At 44.2% G+C, this 25422-nt stretch overlaps 1 protein-coding gene across 2 annotated transcripts; it reads left to right on the top strand.

Annotated features, from left to right (window-relative positions):
• The first annotated feature begins 1493 nt into the window (after window positions 1-1493).
• Window positions 1494-10947, top strand: cap2 (cyclase associated actin cytoskeleton regulatory protein 2). Of its 2 annotated transcripts, none has more exons than XM_037264037.1 (13): window positions 1494-1617; window positions 3567-3674; window positions 3951-4051; window positions 4530-4607; window positions 5646-5789; window positions 5943-6028; window positions 6271-6376; window positions 6501-6666; window positions 6738-6898; window positions 6970-7093; window positions 7222-7304; window positions 10610-10753; window positions 10834-10947. In XM_037264037.1, exons 2-13 carry the CDS (start codon window positions 3569-3571, stop codon window positions 10915-10917), a joined length of 1383 nt encoding a protein of 460 aa, XP_037119932.1. In that variant the 5' UTR covers window positions 1494-1617; window positions 3567-3568; the 3' UTR covers window positions 10918-10947. The 2 variants fall into 2 exon arrangements, with proteins under 2 accessions (XP_037119932.1, XP_037119933.1); XM_037264038.1 differs by having other exon boundaries at window positions 1519-1617; window positions 3523-3674.
• The last annotated feature ends 14475 nt before the right edge of the window (window positions 10948-25422 follow it).

Here is a 25422-nt window from a genome sequence, read left to right as displayed (position 1 = left end):
TAGGACCTTAAAGCACCCCTCTTGGCCGATGCAAAGCACCCCCCCCCCCCATCCCTTGACAAGCGGATAACTCTGGAACAGGAACGCATCACTTGTTGCTCATTTGTTTAGCTGACACATTTTAATCTACTGCTGGGCCCTGTTTCTTTTTTTTTTTTTTTAGGAGGGGCTGAGTTTACAGGGCCACCCACCATCCCCAACAACCCCTCCAGTGTTAGCAAAAATTTACATGGCAACCTCCTGCCTCAGTGTGCCTTTCGACTGCTATTTAATACAAAGAGACTTCTGCTATTTAAAATATTTATTTTCTATTTTATTTTTGTTTTTGGAGAGTAGTAGTGGCGGTACTGTATTAATATTATTACTGTGTACTCATCTCAAGGTATACATACATACATACATACATACACACACATATACATATATATACATTAGTTTTAATTTCAGAATTATTATTATATATTATATATTAACATACTCAACCCAAAAAAAGATTTAGTAGCTGTTCAAGATACAATGCACTCTACTTTTCTTTTCTAGCTTAATATTGGTTAGGTGTTTTTTTTAATCGAGAAACTTTATTTAAATGCATGCGTAAAACAAAACAAACAAAAAAAAAAGCAAAATGCTGCTTTATCCTTTAGAATGTAAAGTCGTCGTAGCTGTGCTTTATTACAATTTCATTTTTATTTTTGGTTCATATTCATCTGACAATGTTGGGAGTTTTTATACTTGAACTATTTCTTACAAGGGAAACGAGAGCGAAAAGTTTTAATAAACATTTGAAGGAAGCTTTTCATTGTCACTGGATGAAAAAGTATGTAAAGTGTTATTACCAAAACTCCAAAATTGGAATAAAATGTTCTATATTAAAAAAAAAAAAGTTTTTTTTTCTGTTTTTCCCCACATGGCCCATTGTCAGCTTAGCGTCGTGGTCACCTTCACGCCTGGCTGATGAGGACGCGGGACGCCGACTATCAATGATGCAGCACGAATCAATAAGTCATAGTCATCGTGTTAAGGTAGAAGAAGATGAGCGTGTTTGTTTCACGTGTGCTCACGCATTGGTGAGGCTGTCGGGGTGACGTCATTCAAAAGAAGGCAAACTGCTGTATCTGACCATTGCTCCTTCCATCTATTATTTATCTGAAAATGTTTTTTTTTTTTTACCAGCTTCTTGTTATCAATGCATGATTTTAAAAATATATATTACGGTTTTCGTGTGTTGAATTTTCATCATAACGTGTTTTACAAATGTTTCGACCCTTTATTGGCAAGTTAACGCCGCCAAAAAGAGTTTCTAAACTTGAGTGACAAGGCATAAACCCGTGAGACATAACATGAAGTTGACTTAAAAAGCTTTCGATCTTCAAATAACAACGCAACAGAAGAAGAATGGTGGTCACATGTGTGCCTCTCTCTCTCTCTCTCTCTCTCTCTCTCTCTCTCTCTCTCTCTCTCTCTCTCTCTCTCTCTCTCTCTGTGTTGGTTATTTTTATCTTGCGTGTGTTAGTGTGTGTTCTGAAAGGTTCTGCTCAGCTGAACTAGGACATCCCAGACGGACGGCAAGGCAAGCAGGCAGGCAGCACTCTTGAAACAAGAACAGCACAGGAGGAGGTACAGTACAGTTCATGTAAAAAATAAATAAAAAACGTTGCGTTGGCGCACGTGTGCTATGGTGTGTGCGTGCGTGTGCGCGTGTGTGGGGGGCGGGGGGGGGCGTGCACTTTGTAGACAGACAGACGGAACGAACAGGCTTTTCCTAATATCATGACCTCTTTTTGGCCCCAGCATAGTTGCACCTTGAGTTGTTGGGATGGCGTGTGAATAACATTTTCGAAAGTTCCTTGAAAAAAAAAAAAAAAGGTCTGTTTTGCCAAAAGAGACTACTTTTGTTTGCTTACTTTTTTTATCTTATTAATGCTTGAACGGGTCATAATTGTATTGATTAGTGGTGACGAAACAGGTGTACCAAATAGTGTGGTTCCTGCAATGAACGCACCATTATTACAATATTTCAATTAGCAGTGGGCCGAAGCTCCAGCGAGCTGAATTTAGCCTCACAAAAGATCAGATAGCAGAGCAACACGTGTTCTTCCTCAGCTGTCGAGCGCCGTCGGCTGTGACGTACGGCGCACCTGTCCGCTTCCCGCCTCCTGGTTGCTATGGAAACGACAGGCAGGCAGCACTTGTTGAAGATGGCGTCAAGTCACCGAGGAGTTCCTCCGGCTTGGCATTGTTGTTGCATAAGCGCACGCTTTTATTCCTGACACGAATGCGAACGTTCACGTTGATTCATAGCGGGCAGATTACCACGCGACTGTTAGCTCACAGTCACTTGCTGAAGTTGCTTTTGCGACAGATAAACGCCCTCACCAATTTGACGCAGGGAGTCAAGTATTATTTTTGTGATTTTACTTGCTAGCTTTAGAATAGCCATGTCCAAAATCCGCCCCTCGGGCCAAATCCGGCCCCCGGTCAGATTTCATACGGCCCGCATCTTCGGTCTTCTAATGTATTATTTATGGCCCGCCTGCACTGTCAAACTGAATAAAAAAAAAAATCATGAGACTTGAAATTGTAATTCCTCCTATTACCAAAAGGTGACAGCACCACCCCTCTCCGCTCATTTCTGCCATGGCGACTGCAAAGAAAACGAGGAAAGTTGACATTGAGGGCCGTCGCTTTCAAGAGAAATGGGAATTAAAATACTTCTTCACTGAAAATCAAGGCAATTGTGTTTGTCTAATTTCTAAAGAGACGGTTGCCTTGTTTAAGGATTTCAACCTAAAGAGACCCTATCAGACTAAACATGCTAACACATACGACAAGCTAACGGAGTGACCGCGCCGATCAAGTGTAGCAGCTCCAAACTGACTGGCATCACAACAGCGATTCTTCACGCGGGGCTGTGAGTTAAAAGTAAATCAAAAGTAAATGTTACTTAATATTAAATATTACGAAGTGGCCATGTTAATCCTGTTGATGTTATGAACCTGTAGACGTGACACAAATTATTACTTTCTGAAAGATATTGTAAATGACAGCAAAATTAACTTGTTTTAAGTTTTAATAACAGACAACTTTGCATTCCTTATAACTCCTGTTTAAAATGTTTATGAGGCAAAAATAATTTTAAACTCATGTAAATTTAAGGTATTTCATACAATTTGTTCAATGTTATCTGACGCTTCAGATATGAATGAAAGGCAGAATTTGTGTTTTTAGAGTTGTTCACATCTGCCTGAGTGGCTTATATTTGGTTATTTTGTCGTTTAAAAAATAAAGACAATTGGGACAATGACATTTGTTTTATAACAGTGTGTATTTGCATGACATTTTTGTAGTTAAAAAATGTCCAATAAAACTATTGGCCCCCGGGCCCCTTCACTTTATCAAATCTGGCCCTCCTTGCAAAAAGTTTGGACACCCCTGCTTTAGAATGTAAAGGCCAATCAGCGTCCGGTTGCAGATGTGATTTAATGATATTTATAAACAGTTTTAATTTTGCACTCATTTCAGGGCTTTCCATTTTGTCTGAAATCCGACTGCAGTCTTCCATCCAGTCATGGAAGATTTGATGGATCGTCTGGAGCGAGCCGTGACTCGACTGGAGCTGCTGTCGGCATCCGCAAGTTTGTCCAACAGCGACTGTGTCAACGGCATCGATGGAGGTAAGACGGCTCTTTAGAGTCTCAAAGGGCTCCCTCTAGTGGTAAGCAAAATAATCCTTCCGTTCAGTTCAGTTGTATTTCACTTTTTCGTGCCATACCTTTGTTTGCTGTTATTTGATTCAATTGAATGATGATCTTTTTTCTCTGTTGGTGTGTGTGTGTGTGTGTGTGTGTGTGTGTGTGTGTGTGTGTGTGTGTGTGTGTGTGTGTGTGTGTGTGTGTGTGTGTGTGTGTGTGTGTGTGTGTGTGTGTGTGTGTGTGTGCGCGCGCAACCAGCTTCCACCGCGTGCGCGGACACCTTTGACGTTCTTATGAAAGGTCCGCTGACGAACTACATGAACATCAGCAGGACCATCGGGAGTGATGTGGAGAAACATGTGAGTCTGCTTTGTACGCATTCTCTCTAATTCCTTTCTCTGACACGACTAGTAATGATAAACTGTTCACCTGCACACAGACACATCCGTTTATCTCTGATTTGCTAGTAGTTATTTAAAATTGACTTTAGCCATTGCCTTGGACCAACCTTGAACTTGCGTGCATTCATTAATCCGAACTGCCACATTCCCCTACGGCCAGCGTGTTATACGGCCGGCGTATCTCCGCCATGTCCTTGGACAGGCGCAAATTGGGCGACTTAATATTACACATGAAAAATAACAACGTGCGGCTCACTTTAGGTTTGGGTGGCTCCTTTTAAGGGCAAAGCCTCCATGGTGGGTCCCTTTGGAGACCCCCCCCGCCACACACACACACACACACACACACACACACACACACACACACACACACACACACACACACACACACACACACACACACACAAGCTAGTCAATCACACTTTTTTCTCTCCAGGCGGAGATGGTCAACAACGCCCTGCAGACGCAGAAGACCTTCCTCAAAATGGCGGCCGAGCACCAGGAGCCCGCACAGGTACGAGCGTGAGGTCGACCAAATATTATGGCACTTCCATAATAACCACTCAAATGACAACTGACATGTTTTCATCGGGTTGTAGCGCTGGCAAAGCATCATGGGACATTATGATGTTCGCCTTAGAAGGCTTTCAAGGCTATACACTAGCGAGATTGAATGATTTGTTAATCGTTCTTTAAAACTTCACCTATTGGACATACACTAGATAGGCATACACGCACACACGCACACATGCACACACGCACACACGCACACACACACACACACACGCTCAAGCCTCCTTCCAAACGAGCAGCAGCTTTCAGACTTGTTATGGGCATGTTCTATATTTGAGGCCTGTTGTCAGTGTGTGTGTGTGTGGGGGGGGGGGGTGGATGTGTGTGAGACCTTTTAACTCCTCTGTCACCTCACGGTGCCTCAAAGATGTGCACGGATGAGTTGGTTGTAGAAGAACACAGAAATGCCCCGAATTTAGCAAGAGGAGTGGACTCTGGCTCAAGATGTCATTTGGGCCGTCGGGAATCAAACATCAGCATCCAAAAGCAGTTTCACTTAGCAACATGAAATTTTGTTGCTGTGTTCAAAATGTGAGCCGACAAAGTGAGCTTCTTCACCTCTTAATCTGTGGAAGGTGAAGTGTAAGCAGCGCGACGCCAGCTCTGCCTTACAAGGCCACGGGGATCTCCTGGAATGTTCCAGCAAAGGAAGGACCAAGAGGAGGAGGAGGAGAGGAGTGAAGACAAATGAACAGTTTACGTTCACGACAATGCCAGCATGAAATTCATAGCAGGTCCAGATTTTGAAAAATGTCTTTAATTTTCCTGAAAACATTCTTTCAAGTTGAGGTTGTTCTTGGCAGAAGTCTGCAATCCACCAGGAGCCGCATGATGGCGAGTTATCGTGAGAGCATTTGCAGCTCTGTGCGACCGTTACCATCGTATCACGGCAGCTAAAAATAGCATTAATAACGCTGTGATACATTTTGACGAAATGTGCGTAATTTGAATTGAATACGGCACTGTCCTGTGTTCTCAGACGGAGCTCTGCAACCTGCTGAAGCCCATCTCGGAGCACATCCAGAAGATCCAGAGCTTCCGGGAGCGCAACCGCAGCAGTCAGCTCTTCAACCACCTGTCGGCCGTTAGCGAGAGCATCCCTGCCCTCGGATGGGTGGCCGTGGTACGCTTTGGGCCTTCAAATGCTTGATGATTTGTCGAGTTCAAATTTGAACCACTCGAGTGGACTCATTGACTGATCAGTTGAACCGCTAGCAGCTATGCGTGTATTGGCAGATGCCTTCTATGTTCACAATCCTCTCTGGACGCTCTTCAGAACCAAAAGCCCGGTCCATACGTGAAGGAGATGAACGACGCCGCCACCTTCTACACCAACAGGGTGCTCAAAGAATACAAGGAAACGTAAAGGCACTTGCGTTTGGTTATACAACACAAGCCTCAGATACATTTTATTGCTTAGATTTGACTAAATTTGCATTTTTTTCCTGTTAACCTCTGCATCACACCTTTGGTGATTACTGTCGTAAATTAAAATAACGTAGTTGTTAGTCCATATCACGGGATTGAATTAATTTTATTGAAGCACTGCATCGCATTGGTGTCGTTGATCACTTGAAAGGAAATGACCAAGCACATTTTGTCAGCGACAGACGTCACGTGGACTGGGTGCACTCGTACTTGTCCATCTGGACCGAGATGCAGTCGTTCATCAACCGCCACCACACCGCCGGACTGCTCTGGAGCAAGACGGTCAGTCTCCACTGGAATGATTAGGAGCGAAAATATAAATGAAAATGAAATCAAGTAAAATCCTTGTGCAGCACTGCTCTCTGGTGGGCAAGACCGTATTGCACCAATCATCCCTTTGCTGTAGGGTCCCATTGCCCCGGCCTCCCTGTACGAAAACTCCAGTGCTGCTTGCCCCCCAGCACCGCCTCCACCTGCATCTGCACCCCTGGCCGAAGACTCCCGGAGCCCCGGTCGCGCCAGACACTCCGCCCTATTCACCCAACTCAACCAGGGCTTGGACATAACAAAAGGTGCGCTACCCACCTGTGGTCTACAAAGAGAACTTTCAGGGCTTCACTCTCTTTGTAAAACTATCTCGTAGGTCTGAAGCATGTTTCGGAGCACCAGAAGACCCACAAGAACCCGCGCCTGCGTTCACAGGAGGGGCAGAGCGCAAAAGCCAAACCCGAGATGACGTCCCCACCGGCGGCGCCCCAGAAGAAACCTCCACTGCTTAAGCTGGACGGGAAGAAATGGAGGGTGGTAGGTGGAGCTGGGACTCATTCGACCAGTCTCATGGGGCTTTACTGAAAGTAGGTGGGCTCCCCCGGCAGGAGAACTTTGAGCACAAACATGACCTGATGATTGAGGAGACTGAGCTGCGGCAGGTGGTCTACGTCTTTGCCTGCAGTAATGCCACCCTGCACGTCAAAGGGAAGTTGAACTCCATCATCGTAGGTAACGATCCAAGAAAATTCTCCAAATTGTCCTCTTGTGGTATGCTAACGAATCGCTGCCTCAGTGCAGTTAGCTTGTATTTCGCTTGGATGTTCAATATGTTTGAAATGACGGGCATTTGTCTTCAGATAACTGCAAGAAGCTTGGTCTAGTGTTTGACAACGTGGTCGGAATCGTGGAGATCATCAATTCCAAGGCCGTTCAGTTACAGGTGAGACGCTGGTTCCAAGCAAGGTTTGGCTTTTAAATTTGGATTTGAAACAATGCTAAACATTTGGTTTGGTTTGTTTATTTCGGAAAGAACATAAAGAACACATTTATTACAGATTCATTTGTTTGATGTGACTGTCTGAATAAAAGTTGAAAACAAAGAAAAACTGAAATTTGACCAGTATAACATGATTTGAATACAGCAATACCGTTTGAATAACAATTTGTATTAATTGTTTTGAATACAGCAATGACAGTTGATTTTTTCTAACATGTTTTAACAGTTGATTGGATATAACAGTAATATGTTTTAACAGTTTGATTTGAATACAACAGTGAACGTTTAATAAATTTTGAGAAGGTTGGAGTCACAACCCCAAAGGCACCCCGGGCATCGTCCACACCGACAGGCGGCACTTGCATCGACCGATCTTGCAGCTGGCCTCTTGTCGCTTGACTATTTTCTTATTGAGTTCAGACATCTCAAGACGGAGCATTGCCATCATCTGGCCTCTCTGCTCTCAGCCCTCAGGTTGCTTTCCAAGGCTGGACTTTGTTCCTTTCCTTTGAATCACCAGCTCAGTGGCCTAGTGGTAGAGTGTCCGCCCTGAGACTGGAAGGTTGTGGGTTCAAACCCCGGCCGGGTCATACCAAAGACTATAAAAATGGGACCCGTTACCTCCCTGCTTGGCACTCAGCATTAAGGGTTGGAATTGGGGGGTTAGATCACCAACTGATTCCCGAGCGCGGCACCGCTGCTGCTCACTGCTCCCCTCTCCCCCAGGGGATGGATTAAAATCACACGGGGATGGGTTAAATGCAGAGGACAAATTTCACCACACCCAGGTGTGTGTGTGACGATCATTGGGACTTTAACTTAACTTTAACTTTTCAGCTCATTTTGCACGTGCAACCATACGAGGGTCAACGTCGAGTGGAGATAGTCTGGTCAAGCTCACTGACCCATTTTAGGAATTCTATAGCTTATGATACAGTCAGGGAAGTGCCTGAAGTGCCCTAAAGACTGCAACTCTCTCTCGTTTATGTATTTTTCAACATTCCACAATATCGTTTATGTATTTGAAGAGTTTTATAATAACATTTGTGTTACATGTGTTACATCAGTGTCACGGATTGGAATGGAGCAGGGTGACCAAATGCAGCTTGCACCAGGGTTTATTTAGGGAAAAGGGAATTGGAATGGAGCATGAAGGGAAACAGACAGGAACCGGCAAACGAATAACATGACCGACTGACCGACAGGTATGGCAAACAGAAAACAACCGAGGGAAAAACAGAAAGACAGGAACAACGAGAGACAAGAAATAATCTGACAAGGTTGTGACACGCAGACAGGACTTAAACACGCGACAGGTAACAAGAGGCAGGTGAGAATGATCACACTGTTCATGGGCACACAGGAGGGGAGGGGCGAGCACACAGGCACACGGACAGAAACTATGACAATATGCACATAATAAAACAACTGGGGACGAAACGTGACAATCAGGAGCACAGGCACCAGCCTGTATTGTAGCCATACTACAAAAGTGTTCAAATATCAACAGTCCTCTGCGCCCAAGGTTATTTTGTCTCAGTTTCAAAATGGAACCGCTGTCGCATGTGTGTGCCTTGTACAGATTCACATACGTTTTCAATCACCATTGACATAATCAGTATTGTGTCAAAAACAATGTTTATATATAGATTTCGGTTTGTTGCTCCTACAGCTGTGAAAAGTTTGACCAATGTCTAAAAATATCGTTTTGATCAGCATTGGTTTGGTGTTTGGGATGATTCATTCGTGAATCTTAGTGAAGATTTTACAATTTGTCATACAAGTGCTTTGCATTTTTCCTTGCTTTTTCAGTTGGCGAGCTCTCCATGCAATGTTGCCGTTTTGTTTGGTGAGATTTTCGTTGATGTAGAGTAGATATTGAATCCTCTTAGATTCTTTCCCTGTTGCCACGGGTCGATTTTCTACCTCGTCACCACCATTTTGATGTCTAGATGAGATCTTGAGCCCAGAGATGATCACATCATTCATTTTATATTGTTGATCGATATCTTCCATTCTGTTTGTGAACATTTTTATCATCTGATCTTTCTTGGCATTCTCAGCTTTGAGAAATGTAAGTTCTTCCATCTTGGTTTTGTGGTGAATTCTCTTCGATGCTCAGCTGGTCTTCCAAACAAACGGTGAAAAAGTGGCTGGCTTGGGGAAGGAAAACTTCAGTCACACACGGCTGATTGAGGAAAGATTTTATTCAACCGATGTCAGAGAGAAGTGTCTCGCGCCCTAGCCAAGATGTCGAGTCCCCTTTGTCTACTCTCGCCCTAAAACTTATACCCCCGCGCTTCCCTTCACTCGGGTGCGCGCACACGGGGCTGTTGGGTGATCTATGACCCCCCAGTCAGCCTCCCTAACTCTACACGGTGCATATCTTAGCAGTTGTTAATGGAAACCAGATGTGTCTGGTGCCAATGAGCCTACATTCCTGGACCAAGCCCCAAACAATCCCACACGAACCTGACCCGAACATGACCCGGTCACACTTAGGCTTACTAGTGAGATATACATTGCATGATACCAGAATAAAAATTCACAACAGTTTCTAATCCAATCAATCGAGTTTCCATTTCATTTAGAGTGTCCATAATTTTCTACATCTGATCTTTGAGCATTTCCAAAGACTCAGCCATGCCATTGTCTTTTTTTGGCCCCATAGTTTCCAAAAATGTTTTCAGAAAGTTCAAAAGGTTTTAGCTTGTCTGTGTGTCTGCTGTCTTCTCTTCAGTTGCAGCTTGTTTCCATTTTTGTTTTGGGATGTTGTCAGACTTCACATCAATTGACGTTGATCCATTGGGCTTTGTGTAGATTTTACAATTTGTGATCCAAGTGCCTTGTATTTTTCCTTGTTTTTTCAGTTGACGGGCTCTCCATGCAATGTTTGCATTTTGCTTGGTGAGATTTTCATTAATATATACATTTGATCCCTTCAGGTTTTTGCCATGTTTCAATAAGGTGACTTTGTGTTTGGTACTTGTAAACTTTAGTATTCGTTAGTATGACGTTAGGGTGAGTGAAAACCGCATGGTCATACTATTTGCCGCTGCGCTTCTCTTTGGAAGGAGTCAGCAGTAATCCACGTTTGCCATGTCCAGTTTATATATTTTTTGTTGTAATGAAATCCACCACTTGTGCCCCTTATCCTCGTCTCTACCATCTGTTCTATTTTAATGTCTCAGCGTTGCAGCATGATTTCTAAGGAAAGTTTGTAAGTTAGTGTTTGCTTATCAAACTAGGTGTTGGGAAGTGTGCCCACCATCTCCATCAATAAAACGGAAGGATGTCAGCTGTACCTGAGTCAGCAGTCCTTAAGCTGCCACGTGGTCAGCGCCAAAAGCTCTGAGATGAACGTCCTCATCCCGCAAGGAGATGACGACTACGTGAGTGTCTGCCTGCATCTGCGCGTTCATCCAGAGGGCAAGTGGCTCAGCCGTTTGCTTCCATCCTTTTGCTTTTTCAGAAAGAGCTGCCGCTTCCCGAGCAGTTCAAGACCGTCTGGGACGGATCCAAACTGGTGACAGAACCCAGTGAGATGGCCGCTTGATTGAAGGTTAGCATAGTAAATGCTAACTAGTGTTGGCTCGTGAGTGAACGATTCGTTCAAAAAGAACGAATCTTTTCAGTGAAGGAGAGTGAACGAATCTCTTCCTAAAGTGATTCGTTCTTTTTTCCTTTCATATATAACTTCAACCAGTAGATGTCAGTAATGCCCATTGGCACTTTTTTAAATTTCATTGTACATGTGTGACAATGACAATAAAGATCTATTCCAGGGGTGGCCAACCAGTCAGAGACCAAGAGCCACATTTTTTACTGTGTCATCGCAAAGAGCCACATCATACACATGAGCACACATGAACACCCCCCCCCCCCCACACACACACACACGCACACACACACACACACACACACACACACACACACACACACATACACACACACACCCCTCTGCTCAGCCAAATTTATTGTGTGACATTATTATGTCACGCACCAACATGATAATGACAAATTGACTCCTACAGTACTAAAACCACAGACCAAAGACCACATTTTCAACAATGAACATTGTGTGCATTGTCTCACACAGACAAACTCTCAGTTCAACAAATTCCACAAACAAAAACATAAGTTTTTTCACTTACTATGTGTGGCGGGACAGACCATTCGTTTTAGTTTGTCGTTTTCAGGAGACAAGATTTCAATAACGTCACTGAGGCATATTTTAACGAACTCCACTTCATTGTATGGCTTTTTAGCCCGTGCAATGTTCCAAGCCAGTTGAAACAATGCAAGTGTGACAGTCTCTGAGTGCTTCGTAATTTTTTTGAAAAACTGTACCTATTTTTTTGCCAGACTTTTCAAAGTCTCCAAACTTGTGCTTGCGAAATTCAGTCCCTTTTGCAAAGTCCTTATCGATATTGGCATGAAGTGAGCTGAAGTGGCGCTGACCATTCGAAGCTTTTAAATGCGCCAATGATGTCCGACATATCAGGCAGAATGGCTGAAACAAAAAACAACTTTAAGCTTTTCTGGACCTAATGGGCCCCCGTAGTCACAGTCGCCATTCATTAAAAAGCCAGCAAAACCAATCGCTCTGTTTGTCCCTCCTCCTTTGCGGGATTTCACCTCACGCGCATGCGCGTTTGACCAAAATACCATATTGAACTCAAGCGAAGCAAATACGCACGAAAAATAAACACAAATGTTGATATGAACGTAAAAGAGCCGCATGAAACCAGCCAAAGAGCCGCATGCGGCTCGCGAGCCGCGGGTTGGCCACCGCTGATCTATTCTATTCTGAAGCTGGTGATACCTCGCCGTAAAACAAAACGAAGAAGAAAATCAGCCAATCAGCAGCGCCAGCGAGCGTTAGATGGAGGAGGGACTTTACGAGTCAGTGACGTAACTTCCCGTTCACGAACGAGTCGTGAATTGCATTTCCCGTTCACCAACGAACTAATCTGTGAGTGAACGAATCAAGTCAAAGTCAAAGTCTGTTTTATTGTCAATTTCTTCACATGACAAGACACACAAAGAAATCGAAATTACGTTCCCACAAGACATCGTACACAATATACACGGTAGAATGTAGTCATGACGGCCGGAGGAGCACTTGCTCGCCTGAGTTTCCGCAGGAAGTACAGGCGGCGCTGAGCTTTCTTCGCCAGTGATGCGGTGTTGGTGGACCAGGAGAGGTCCTCACTGATGTGCACCCCCAGGAATCTGGTGCTGCTCACTCTCTCCACCACAGCATCGTCGATGGTCAGTGGGAGGTGTTGGGTGTGACCCTTCCGGAAGTCAACAACAATCTCCTTGGTCTTGTTGACGTTCAGCAGGAGGTTGTTGTCCCTGCACCACGTGGCCAGAAGGTCGACCTCCGACCTGTATTGAGTCTCGTCGCCCCCGGTGATGAGATCCACCAGAGTCGTGTCGTCGGCATATTTCAGCACGCGGTTGCTACTGTAAGTCGCAGTGCAGTCATGCGTCAGCAGGGTGAAGAGCAGCGGACTGAGCACGCAGCCTTGGGGGGCCCCCATGCTCAGCGTGATGCTGGTGGAGATTTTGTCGCCAACACGTACCACCTGAGGCCTCTGACAGAGGAAGTCCAGTAGCCAGTTGCAGAGGTAGGTACTGAGGCCCAGCTTGTCGAGTTTGCAGATGAGTCGCTGTGGTACAATGGTGTTGAATGCAGAACTGAAGTCCACAAACAGCAATCTCACATACGAGTCCCTTCTCTCCAGGTGGGTGAGGGCTGAGTGGAGGGCAGAGCAGATGGCATCCTCAGAGGACCGTTTGGCTCGGTACGCAAACTGGAAGGGGTCCATGGTGGGGGGGAGAATGGATCTGATGTGCTCCATGACAAGCCGCTCAAAGCACTTCATGATGATGGGCGTCAGTGCCACGGGGCGGCAGTCATTGAAGCAGGACGGAGCAGGTTTCTTCGGCACAGGTACGATGGTGGCAGCCTTGAAACATGATGGGACGATGGCCTGCTGCAGGGAAATGTTAAAGATGTCCGTGAAGACACCCATCAGTGAGTGATTTGCATTTCAGGTTCATCGCGAGAACGGATCAGTGAGGGAATGAGTCCCGACTTTCTCGTTCGCGAACGAGTCAATGAGTGAACTGCCTTCCCGTGCAACAACGGATCAGTCAGTGAACATGTTGCGTCTCCTGGCGTAAACTGTGTGGTGAATTCTCTTCGGTGGTCAGCTGGTCTCTGAGAGCAAACGGTGGCTAGGTGGCTGGCTCAGGGAAGGAAGTCTTCAGTGACACACGGCTGATTGGGGAAAGATTTTATTCAACCGATGTCAGAGTGAAGTGTCTTTCGCCCCAGCAAAATGTCGAGCCCCCTTGTCTTCTCTCGCCTTGATTCTTATATCTCGCGCCCCCACCTCACTCGGGCGCACGCACACAAGGGCTGCTGGATGTCCTCTGACCCCCCATCCTGCCTTGTTGATTCTATGCAAATGGCTGATTGCTGTAACCTGGGGCCAGGAAGTCTGCCTTCCTGGCCCAGGCCCCATAAAATCCCATGCGCGCGTGACCTGGTCACACTTAAGCTTAGAAGTTAAATATACATTGCATGAGACCTAAATTAAAATACATTACATATAACCCCCTTCGAGACACACTAAGTGTCTCGACAACGGTTCGACAAGAAATGACATCGGTAAACAACCGAAAATCTTCCCCCAACCATTTTATGGTGTTTGTCTACAATTTGGACCTATTTGTCTCATCCTAAGTCACGCTCAAGGCATGCTACTTAAGGTTACTTTAACTAGGAAACCGCCACCTAATTTAATATCGAATTTATCCCTGACAGCAATCTGAGGCCTCTCAGGAACCACACATGACCAAGATTGAATTCCCCCAACCCTCTTAACCAATTGACTACGTCCACCCCCCCGCCACCCTTCGGTACTACTTCAACAACGCCATCAATTTGGAGAGATAACTTTGCTGTGGCCCGCAAGAAGCCCCAAAAAGTTGCCGGACCGCCGACGAAAAAACCTCGCCAATCTAATGACGAGGAAAAAGAGGGAGGCCCATTCTACAGCCCCAGAGACCCCCCTAACTTTCAAGTCTCAAGTAACTCCCAAGTCATTTTTTTCTTGGGCAAGTCAAGTCAAGTCAAGTCCTTAAATAGGTCAAGTCCAAGTCAAGTCACCTTATTATTGCAATTTTACCCGCAGAATCTGATCTTAGTAACGTGAAAAGACAAGATATAAGTAACTTTAAGTAACCATCATTGTCCAATGTGTCTAACCTGTTTAAAAAATATGACAATAATTTGGATTTGCACGGTAATTACTGATATTCACTAAAATACACCATGGAATCAAACAAAAAAGAAATTACCTCATACAATGATTGACAGCTCAATCTAAACAAATGAACGTCTGCCAACAGTGTCTGACACATTTGAGTTGCAAATATGAAAAAATAATCTGAAAAGAATCTGAAAGAAGAAACACATTAAAGAGCATTAGAAACATTTTATGTTTCATCTGTAACATCTGGAGACACCAGAGCTCTATAAACTTCAAACGGACACAGTTTGAAGTTGTCGTCTGGCTGTCTGAAATGTTTCTGTTGCATATCTTGCACTGTACTGTCCGTCTTTTGCCGTCATAAAGGTAATTACGATAGCCGAAGGTGATGACTCGCGGTACCGCTCCCGCTGACATGTTTGTGCATGTCTGATATAAAGGGGCGTGATTCTCCAATAAACACGTTAGGTAGGTAGAGAGGGCACGACTGATTGATTGACAGGTCCAATCATGACAGCGCCATTCTCAGCCTGCGCTCCTACCGTGTTATCGATATTACTTTTTTAAATGTATTATTAATTTTATATTCAAACTGAAAACATAAACTAAATAACACTGAAGTCATTCAAGTCGTGTCCCAAGTCAAGTCCCGAGTCTTTAACTTCCAAGTCCAAGTTGAGTCTCAAGTTTTTTTATTTTTGTCAAGTCAAGTCACAAGTCATCAAAACAGCGACTCGAGTCGACTCGAGTCCAAGTCACAGTGACTCGAGTCCCCATCTCTGCCACAAAGCGTAGCATGAGCCCCAAAGACAGCAATGAACAGAACCATGCCCCCCAAATACAAACCAGCATTGTCGTATCGTAAACACGCCACAAGGTAAAGAAATGAGGTAACATAACGAAGTAAATAAACACAGCAAAACAACGAGGTAACATAGTGAGGTATATAAAAACGAATCATCAAAGCATGCAAGAAAATTAGAGCCCCCGCTGTGTTGCCCCCTCGCATGTACAAGCGCGTGCTGATGTGAAATGCAGTCCACTGAGCCGTCAGTGGTGAGTAGCACGGGACGACGCTGCCAGCTGTCCATTCAATGTCCTTCTGTCACCCGTTACAGCCGTTGAATCCCGTGCAAGGCCCTGGTCAGCAGCCAGGCGACCTACAACAAGCAATAGCCACTGTCTGTATCAAACGACGTTAACAGTGCAAAAATGTGGAATCATAATGGCAAAGGCAGCAGCGCGGGCCGGACGTCCTCCCGGCCCCGTCGGCCACCGCTGGCGAGGCAACACAACCCAATAGCTCCAGTGTTACCGGCCCCCTCAAATAATTCTTTGGCGATGATGGGGCAACGAGGAAAAAGCTGTCAATCGTCTCGTCGAAATGCTCATCGGAACCCCTGAGGGCTCCCGACACCTACCCCTCTTTTCCAGAGGCCCACGCGGTCCCTGAAACAAACAAGCAAACAAACAAACACACAAACAAACACACAAACAAACCTAACACCCCAGGACTTATAAATCATTCCCCTCATTTCTCGTCGTGCTGACAGCGTTGCTAGATCCCCCCAGTTACAATGTAAATTCTACCTGTTCATGGTACCCTTTCCTGCCGCAGATGTCACTGTCTCAATCACACTGTCATCCCTCTGAAGTCCCGTCAATCATGTCACTTCAATCGCTCCTTCCCCGTCCAAATACTATTTTCCACCTCCAAATTCCATCATCAGTTCAAAGATGCGTAACATTCTCAAACTGGTACCACTCACAACACTGTTGTTCCCTTGATCTGTACATTTATGTATCCGTGTCTTATGTTCGAGCCATCTCACTGTTCAAATCAGTCATCATTCTGAAACAACGCTCATATAATCTTTCCAAAATGGTACAACTACTCAAGTCCTTTCAATATTCGTTATGCAAACTCATCGTCCTAAAATGTATAATTAAACATTTGCCCTGTAATAGCAGCTTTAATGCAGTCACACGCTCAGACATTTTCCCTATTCCTTGTTTCTGGCCCCGTCTTCCTCCGACATTCAATGACCTTCCAAACTTTCGTTGTTTATTGTGCCACTGTCCATTCCCTAATAGCTGTATGATTTGTCCTTCGTGCTTTGTCATTAATAATAATAAGAATAATTATTATTATTAATTATTGAAAAACCTTAAACCTTATTGTCACTAGATTGTTAGCATGCTTCGCATCCATTCCAGGTTGTTGTCTCCCATTAACTCCCTTTCTTTCAAGATGCTTCTTCTGCTCCTTCCATCACTGCTTGTTGAATTCTGGCATGTCCTGTTAAAACTTAAAAAACAAGTGAATTTGGAAAAAAACATTGAATCTCACAATTAAAAATTGAAATCTACTCACCCATTTCTATTTTACCACTCCCCCCTTTGACACATTCGCCCAATGTGTCATTACGTATCAAAAGGAACCTGCAAAGTGTCCCCCCACATCACCACACTCATCGTAGCCAGGCCCATGGAACCTCTAGCTCCCATCCGGGCCCCGGGACCGTCACCCCAAGTCCCTGAAAATTGACTGTCCACCACACACTCGGCAACACAAACAGAAATCATCGCACTCCTGTCAGTGAGCATATAGCCCTGCTGACAGCGGACATTTGTACACACAAAAACTACACAGACATCAAGTATCAAAATAAAAACAGTCATAAAATGAATCCTGGTGCCTGCGGATCATGTCCTGAAAACCATGTCATCAACAAATTCATCATAAAAACCAAAAGGGCAAGGGTTAACATCCATCCATCCATCCATCCATCCATCCATCCATCCATCCATCCATCCATCCATCCATCCATCCATCCATCCATCCATCCATCCATCCATCCATCCATCCATCCTCTTCCGCTTATCCGGGGTCGGGTCGCGGGGGCAGCAGCTTTAGGAGGGACTCCCAGACTTTCCTCTCCCCAGCCACTTCATCCAGCTCATTCCGGGGGATCCCAAGACGTTCAGGGGATCCTCAGAGCCAACCCATCCATCACTCTCGAATGAGTCCATTTTTTAAATGAGTCAATTTTCGGCATTGTGAGGTCCTCCGCTTCTCAATGTCTTTTCTTGTCTCCGAGGATGTCGTCTTTCCTCTGGAGCAGGGGTCGGCAACCTTTTTTACTCAAAGAGCTATTTGGGACCGCCCCCCAATGAAAAGAAAGCACCCGGAGCCACAACCCATTTTGACATCATTATATAGGGGTGTAACGATTCATCGATACACATCGATTAATCGATATAATGCTCTACGATTTGTTGGCATCGATGCTAAACGTAAACATCGATCTATATCGCCCGTTTTTGACCTCGGACATTAGACGCGACTTTATTTTGAAATCCAGTTCATTGTTGCTTGCTTCCTCTTTCCGGGAGCAGTGCGCGGCGTGTTGTGTTGTGAGCAGAGCAGGCACGTGAAAGGGGAGCCGACAACTACGCGGCTCCTGGGCTGGTGCTATGGCTAGTGTCCAAGAAGACGAGGAAATTATAGGAATTTGATAAAGTTCAGTGTTAAAATAAGCACTTTGTATACTACAATACTCTTGTAATTTCCTAAATAAAGAGTTTGCAGTACCTTGTTGATTTTGCGTATGAATTGTTATAAATCAGGATATTGTTCTATATCGATCGTAGAGCACTATATCGTGATGTATCGTGAATGAATCACAGCAGGCTTTAAGATATCGGCAAATATCGTATCGTGGTTCTTTGTATCGATATGATATCGTATCGTGACAAAACCCGCGATTTACCCGTGCCCCTCTCCCACTTGTTAGCAAACTGTTAAACATTATTCATTTGCAGTTTCAATAATGCCCATTCAATGTGGTTCATGCATTATTTGCCCAACAGCATTTGGTCATCCACCATTTGTTAGTCTCACATGACTTCGACCTATCCCGGGGGACCCGGCCCCGCCTCTCTGAATTCCTCAGTGCGTAGCCCCCGGGGCGGGCAGCCCGAACGAACGAGGGGGGGCCTTGCTCATCAAATGTTGACTTCGCGGGCTGGCCAGGACCGCGTTATCATTCCGCCGGCCCCTCCTCGCGTGAACCTGCCACTCCCGTCGCACGGGCACCCTCCTCGGTCCCCTCCTGCTCAAAAATGCTCCATTTCTACCTTCCTCCACGCACCGATTTGAAAATTCTTCTCAAAACATATTCAATTGAATACACTACAAAGACAAAATATTTAATGTTCAAACTGATAAACAATTGTTTTTTGCCAAATAATAATTAACTTCGAATTTCATGGCTGCAACACTTCCAGTAGAACCTTCTAACCTTTATTTACACAGGCAAACAATTAAGAACAAGTTCTTATTTACAACTGCGGCCTGACCCAAAGAACAATGGCACTTTGAGGGGGGTGGGGGATGGAGTGCTAAAATATAAATAAATACATAAAACGGTTATATAAATACACAATCAACAACCAGGAACAATAAAACTATACAATATAACAACATATTTAAAACTAACAGCTGCAAGACTGTTGCAATTTTTGTTTAAAAACTGTAAATGATGTGATGACAGTGAATTTAAGGGTATTTTGCATAGTATTCCAATCATAAGCTGCAGAGAAATGGACGGAGTTTCAACCAAAAACTGTACGTACTTTGGGTATGGTGAATTTAATAAGATTACTGGACCTTAGATTGAGGGAACAATGATGACGGTGCAGGAGGGAGGAGAGATAGGAAGGTGACATCCCGAGTATGGATTTATAAATGAGGTGAAACCAATGGTGAAATCGTTACTCAATGTTTGTTTAAGTGTTTAGGACAAGTTACTCATTATTATTGTGTGTTAATTTACCAAGTTGTTGGAATAATTTAAGTGAAGCCTTGTCCTGCCAGACCTGGAGGCCTTGTCTTTACATTTTATGACTTTCCTTTTATCTAGGTTCTTCCTCTTTAGTGACAGGGATGTTTTTTGATCCCTGTCAGCCCTATGTATCCTTCCTGTCCTTTTGTTATCTGTGAGTTTTTGTAAGAGGCCTTCACTAACAATGAGCAGAGCTTATTTGCATAGGCGAAATGTTTGTATTTGGTTCAAAGAAACTTCATTCCTTTTATCTTACTGTAGGTTTGGTTCATAGATTGTTGTTGGTCAGAACTGTTTTTCTTTGTTAAGTGTTATATACAGTTTGAAGTAGTTGCATACAAGTTATCCCATATTTACTCAATGTTTGTTTAAGTGTTTAGGACAGGACAAGTTACCGTATTTTCCGCCCTAAAAGGCGCACCTAAAAACCTAAAATTTTCTCAAAAGCCGACAGTGCGCCTTATAGGCCAGTGCGCCTTATATATGGATCAACTGATGAATTTGTTGATCCATACTGGTTGTACACAGTGCTCTGCCAAAATGTTTCAGTACGTTTTAGTACGACTAATAAATTACAAGGTCGCATCGCTTCCCAGCATTACGGCAACTGTAGTCAGGGGGCGTCACCGAATAGCTGTTGTACCCGCGAGGCTATTTCCTGTCAAAATAGGCTGCTCTGTTAATGTTTCGAGTAAATCTACGGATCGATATGGAAGGGAAACATAGGTAAGTAGTACAAATGCGTTGGATCGAACTTTAGTCAGTTCCGATCATTTTATAGGAGATCGTTTGAGAAACGCGATTGTTTACACTTTGCTGAGGCTCATGGGAGATTGCGAGGTGAGGCTCGTGAGACTTTGCGGATGGCTAATGCTATTGCGATAGCTGCTATACGTACCAGGCTATTTCATGTCAAAATAGGCTGCTCTGTTAATGTTTCGAGTAAATCTACGGATCGATATGGAAGGGAAACATAGGTAAGTAGTACAAATGCGTTGGATCGAACTTTAGTCAGTTCCGATCATTTTATAGGAGATCGTTTGAGAAACGCGATTGTTTACACTTTGCTGAGGCTCATGGGAGATTGCGAGGTGAGGCTCGTGAGACTTTGCGGATGGCTAATGCTATTGCGATAGCTGCTATACGTACCAGGCTATTTCATGTCAAAATAGGCTGCTCTGTTAATGTTTCGAGTAAATCTACGGATCGATATGGAAGGGAAACATAGGTAAGTAGTACCAATGCGTTAGATCGAACTTTAGTCAGTTCCGATCATTTTATAGGAGATTGTTTGAGAAACGCGATTGTTTACACTTTGCTGAGGCTCATGGGAGATTGCGAGCTGAGGCTCGTGAGACTTTGCGGATGGCTAATGCTATTGCGATAGCTGCTATACGTACCAGGCTATTTCATGTCAAAATAGGCTGCTCTGTTAATGTTTCGAGTAAATCTACGGATCGATATGGAAGGGAAACATAGGTAAGTAGTACCAATGCGTTAGATCGAACTTTAGTCAGTTCCGATCATTTTATAGGAGATCGTTTGAGAAACGCGATTGTTTACACTTTGCTGAGGCTCATGGGAGATTGCGAGCTGAGGCTCGTGAGACTTTGCGGATGGCTAATGCTATTGCGATAGCTGCTATACGTACCAGGCTATTTCATGTCAAAATAGGCTGCTCTGTTAATGTTTCGAGTAAATCTACGGATCGATATGGAAGGGAAACATAGGTAAGTAGTACCAATGCGTTAGATCGAACTTTAGTCAGTTCTGATCATTTAATAGGAGATCGTTTGAGAAACGCGATTGTTTACAGAGGGCTCGTTGGTTATTGGCTAGTGGATGCATACCGCAACCCTAGTCAACCTCAGTTTGATGCAGTATAGCTTCTATTTTATGCGCCTTATAATCCGGTGCGCCTTATATATGGACAAAGTTTTAAAATGGGCCGTTCATTGAAGGTGCGCCTTATAACCCGGTGCGCCTTTTAGGGCGGAAAATACGGTACAGTAAATTTATTACCGTATTTTTCGGACTAAAAGTCGCTCCGGAATATACGTCACATCAGCCATAAAATGCACAATAAAGTGAAAAAAACCCCATATAAGTCGCACCGGAGTATAAGTCGCATTTTGGGGGAAATTTATTCAACAAAATCCAACACCAAGAACAGACATGAATGAGCAACAACAGGCTAAAAGATACGGTATGCTAACGTGACATAAACACAAACGAAGAACTGAGAACGGGCCTGACGTAACATTAACAGTTATCCATCTAACTATAACATAAATAACACCTTTATCAAACCATCTGTGTCACTCCAAATCATTAAATCCATCGATCGTCCTTTATGTAAACATTTCCGCGTGTGCACCGCGCCACTGACGTCGGACTTGTCGTCAGTTGGAGTTCAAATTATTCCACAGGCCCAAATAACGAAGTATAAATTATATATCAAATACCAATTATATAAACAACAATATTATCAAACCATCTGTGTCACTGCAAATCATTAAATCCATCGATCGTCCTTTATGTAATCAACGGCGCGTGTGCGCCGCGCCGATGAGGTCGGACTCGTAGTCAGTTGCAGTTCAAATTATTCCACAGGCCCATATAACGATATATAATGTATATATCAAATTCCTATTATACAAACAACAATATTATCAAACCATCTGTGTCACTCCAAATCAATAAATCCATCGAGCAAAATCTTCGTTCTTTATGTAAACAACGCCACGTGTGCGCTGCGCTGCTGACGTCGCACTCGTCATCAGTTGCAGTTCAAATTATTCCACAGGCCAATATAATTATAAACAACAATTTTATCAAACAATCTCCGTCACTCCAAGACATTAAATCCCGTGATCGAATCCTTTGTCCTTTATGTAAACAACGCCGCGTGTGTGCCGCGCCGCTGACGTCAGTTGCAGTTCAAATCATGGTAATCCCTTGCTACATCGCGGTTCATTTATCGCGGTTTCACTACATCGAGGATTTTTTAATTTTGAAAATTTGTGAATAATTTCACATATAATTCCCTCCTTGAGTATAAGTTGCCCCCCCACCCAAACTATGAAAAAATCCACGTCTCCGAAAAATATGGGACATTGAAATAAGAACAAGCAGCACGATAGGGCACTGGTTAGCACTTCTGCCTCACAGTTAGGAGGGTGCGGGTTCGATTCCACCTCCGGCCTTCTCTGTGTGGAGTTTGCATGATCTCGCTTGGGTTTTCTCCGGGCAGTCCCACATTCCAAAAACATGCTTGGTAAGCCGATCGATCATTTCCGTGAGTGCGAGTGCGGATGGTTGTTTGTCTGCTCTGCAATTGGCTGGTTCAGCCAAGCCTACTGCCCGATGACTGCTGAGATAGGCTCCAGCACGCCCGCAACCCCTGTGGGGACAAGCAATATAGAAAATGGATTGATTGATGGAAAAAAAACCACATGCCTTCATGTGGCCGTGGCTGAGGCAGGAGAGCGGGTCATTCGGTAACCGGAGGCAGTCGAAATTAGGCTCCGTCCGTCATGTGTCGTTGTAAGAGCAAGACACTTCACACACCTTGCCTCCAGTGCCACTTTCACTGGTGCCTGAGTGTGAATATTTGGTGGTGGTCGAAGGCGCTCACTGGCAGCCACGCTTCTGTCAGCCTTTTTTTTTTGTCACACACATATTCACACTATCATATGCGGGGATCGAACTCACGGTGTCAGCACACAAGACAGGCAAGTGTACCCTTACACCAGGGGTCGGCAACCCAAAATGTTCAGAGCCATATTGGCCCCAAAAAACAAAAACCATACCTGTCTGGAGCGGCAAAAATCTAAAAGCCTTTTATAAGGCAACATAGATCAACAATCGAGGAGTGGAGACCTGATAGTATGTGCGTAACTAGAAAAAGCAATTTCTGGAGAAATTGCATGTGAAGGCGAAGACTTTGAATAACTTCTTGGGGAATGCTGCCGAATGATGTTGAAACGAGTTGAATTACTTGAGAAATGTAAAATGAAATTTTGGAGAAATTGTGGTGAATTTCAAAATTGAAAATTTGTAATTTTTGATAAGTGGGAAGTTGTGGAATAGGTAGGAAAATGATGAACAGTTGAAAGTTGGAACGGGTTGAATCGGTTGAAAAATGTAGAAATTGAAGTTGAAAAATGAAATTTTGGAGAAATTGGTGTGAATTTCAAAATTGAAAATTTTAACTTTTGGTAAGTGGAAAGTTGTGGAATAGGTAGGAAAAAGATGAACAGTTGAAAGTTTGAACGGGTTGAATCGGTTAAAAATGTAGAAGTTGGAGCAAATGTTGAATGCCTCAGAGAGAATGTGAATTTAAAAAAAAAATTGCGCCAAACGTTTTTGAAATTTTGAACAAAACGGAAACTACGGGTTCAAAAGGTTCACTTTTGGTGTTCAAAAGTTTAAACGGGTTGAATCGGACAAAAATTGTAAAAGTTAGGGTTAGCAAATGTTACATTTAGGTCACTTCTGGTTTCATTTAGGGCAATTCGTGTTGAAATAAGGTCGCTTCCGGTTTATTTGGGTCACTTCCGGTATAATTTAGTGCCCTTCCGGTTTAGCTGAGGTCACTTCCGGATTATTTGGGGTCACTTCCGGTTTAAAAAGGTCACTTCTGGTTTATTTGGATCACCTCCGGTGTGATTTGGGGCACTTCCGGTTTCATTTGGGGCACTTCCGGTTCACTTCCTGTTAAAATTCGGGCACTTCTGGTTCACTTCCTTGTCATATTGGGTCACTTTCTGTTCCTTTTGGGGCCCTTCCTGTTTGTTTTGGGGCATTTCCGGTTCACTTCATGTTCATTTTGAGGCATTTCTGGGTCAATTCAAAATGGCCGCCACACTGTTGAAGTGGGGGTGAAGGGGTGAATTTGGTAAGCATAGTGAAAGTTGGGGTGAAGTGGGTGAATATGGTAAGCATAAGGTAAACAAAGTGAATAAAGTTGGAATGGGTTGAATTGGTTGAAAAATGTAGAAATTAGAAGGGAAAAAACAAATTTTGGAGAATTTGTGTGAATTTCAAATTTGAAATTTTTGGTAAGGGGGAAGTTGTGGAATAGGTAGGCAAAGGATGAACAGTTGAAAGTTGGAATGGGTTAAATTGGTTGAAAAATGTAGAAATCGGAGGTGAAAAACGAAATTTTGTGAAATTATGCGGAAATTTGCGGTTCCCCTGTCGGGCAGAAATGACGAAAAATCAGTCTCGTGCACACGGAATTCCACTCAAATTTTGAAATATTTTCTAAGTGTCTTTGACGGCGCTGTCACAATAATGCCTCCGGCGTGCTGCGGTTGCACGGTGGGACGGAAATGACGAAAACTCAGCCTCTCTAGCCTGGAGATCAACTCAAATTTTGGAATTATTTCTACAAGTGTCTGCGACGTCGCTAGGACAATAATGAGTCGGGCACGCTACAGTTGCGTGGTCGGATCGGTACGACCGCGCGCAACGACCGCGCGCAATGGCCGATTGCAATGGCCGCACGCAATGGTCGATCGGAACAGCCGCGCGCAATAACCGCGCGCAATGGCCACGCGCAATGGCCACGCGCAATGGCCGATCGGAACGGCCGCGCGCAACGACCGCGCGCAATGGCCGATCGCAACGGCCGCGCACAACGACCTAACAACATTCAGGACATGTGCGAAAATTGACAATTATTCTCAAACATCCCTGATCTGAAGGAAAAACTAAAAACTCCTACTAGGGGAAATGAGAAACCTTGAGAAGAGACCACAGATGGGAGGATCCCTCTTCCAGGATGACCAGGCTGCAATGGATGCAGAGAGGACACATAGTACACGTAATATATACAATTCAAAGATAAAGCGTAGAGAGCAGGGTTTTATTGCACAGCAATGACTGACACTCTATGAGTGGTGTGAGTTCATCAGAGCG

This window comes from Syngnathus acus, chromosome 11 (genome assembly GCF_901709675.1).
Source record: "Syngnathus acus chromosome 11, fSynAcu1.2, whole genome shotgun sequence".
NCBI lineage: Eukaryota > Metazoa > Chordata > Actinopteri > Syngnathiformes > Syngnathidae > Syngnathus > Syngnathus acus.
This window is presented reverse-complemented; position numbering and strand designations above follow the sequence as displayed.

What these genes read in the sequence shown, in the direction of transcription:
- cap2 (XM_037264037.1), top strand. Translation starts at nt 3,569, where the DNA reads ATGGAAGATTTGATGGATCGTCTGGAGCGAGCCGTGACTCGACTGGAG. An exon ending in AGCACCAGGAGCCCGCACAG is followed by an intron (nt 4,608 to 5,645) that starts GTACGAGCGTGA and finishes CTGTGTTCTCAG; the next exon opens with ACGGAGCTCTGCAACCTGCT. An exon ending in CCCTCGGATGGGTGGCCGTG is followed by an intron (nt 5,790 to 5,942) that starts GTACGCTTTGGG and finishes GACGCTCTTCAG; the next exon opens with AACCAAAAGCCCGGTCCATA.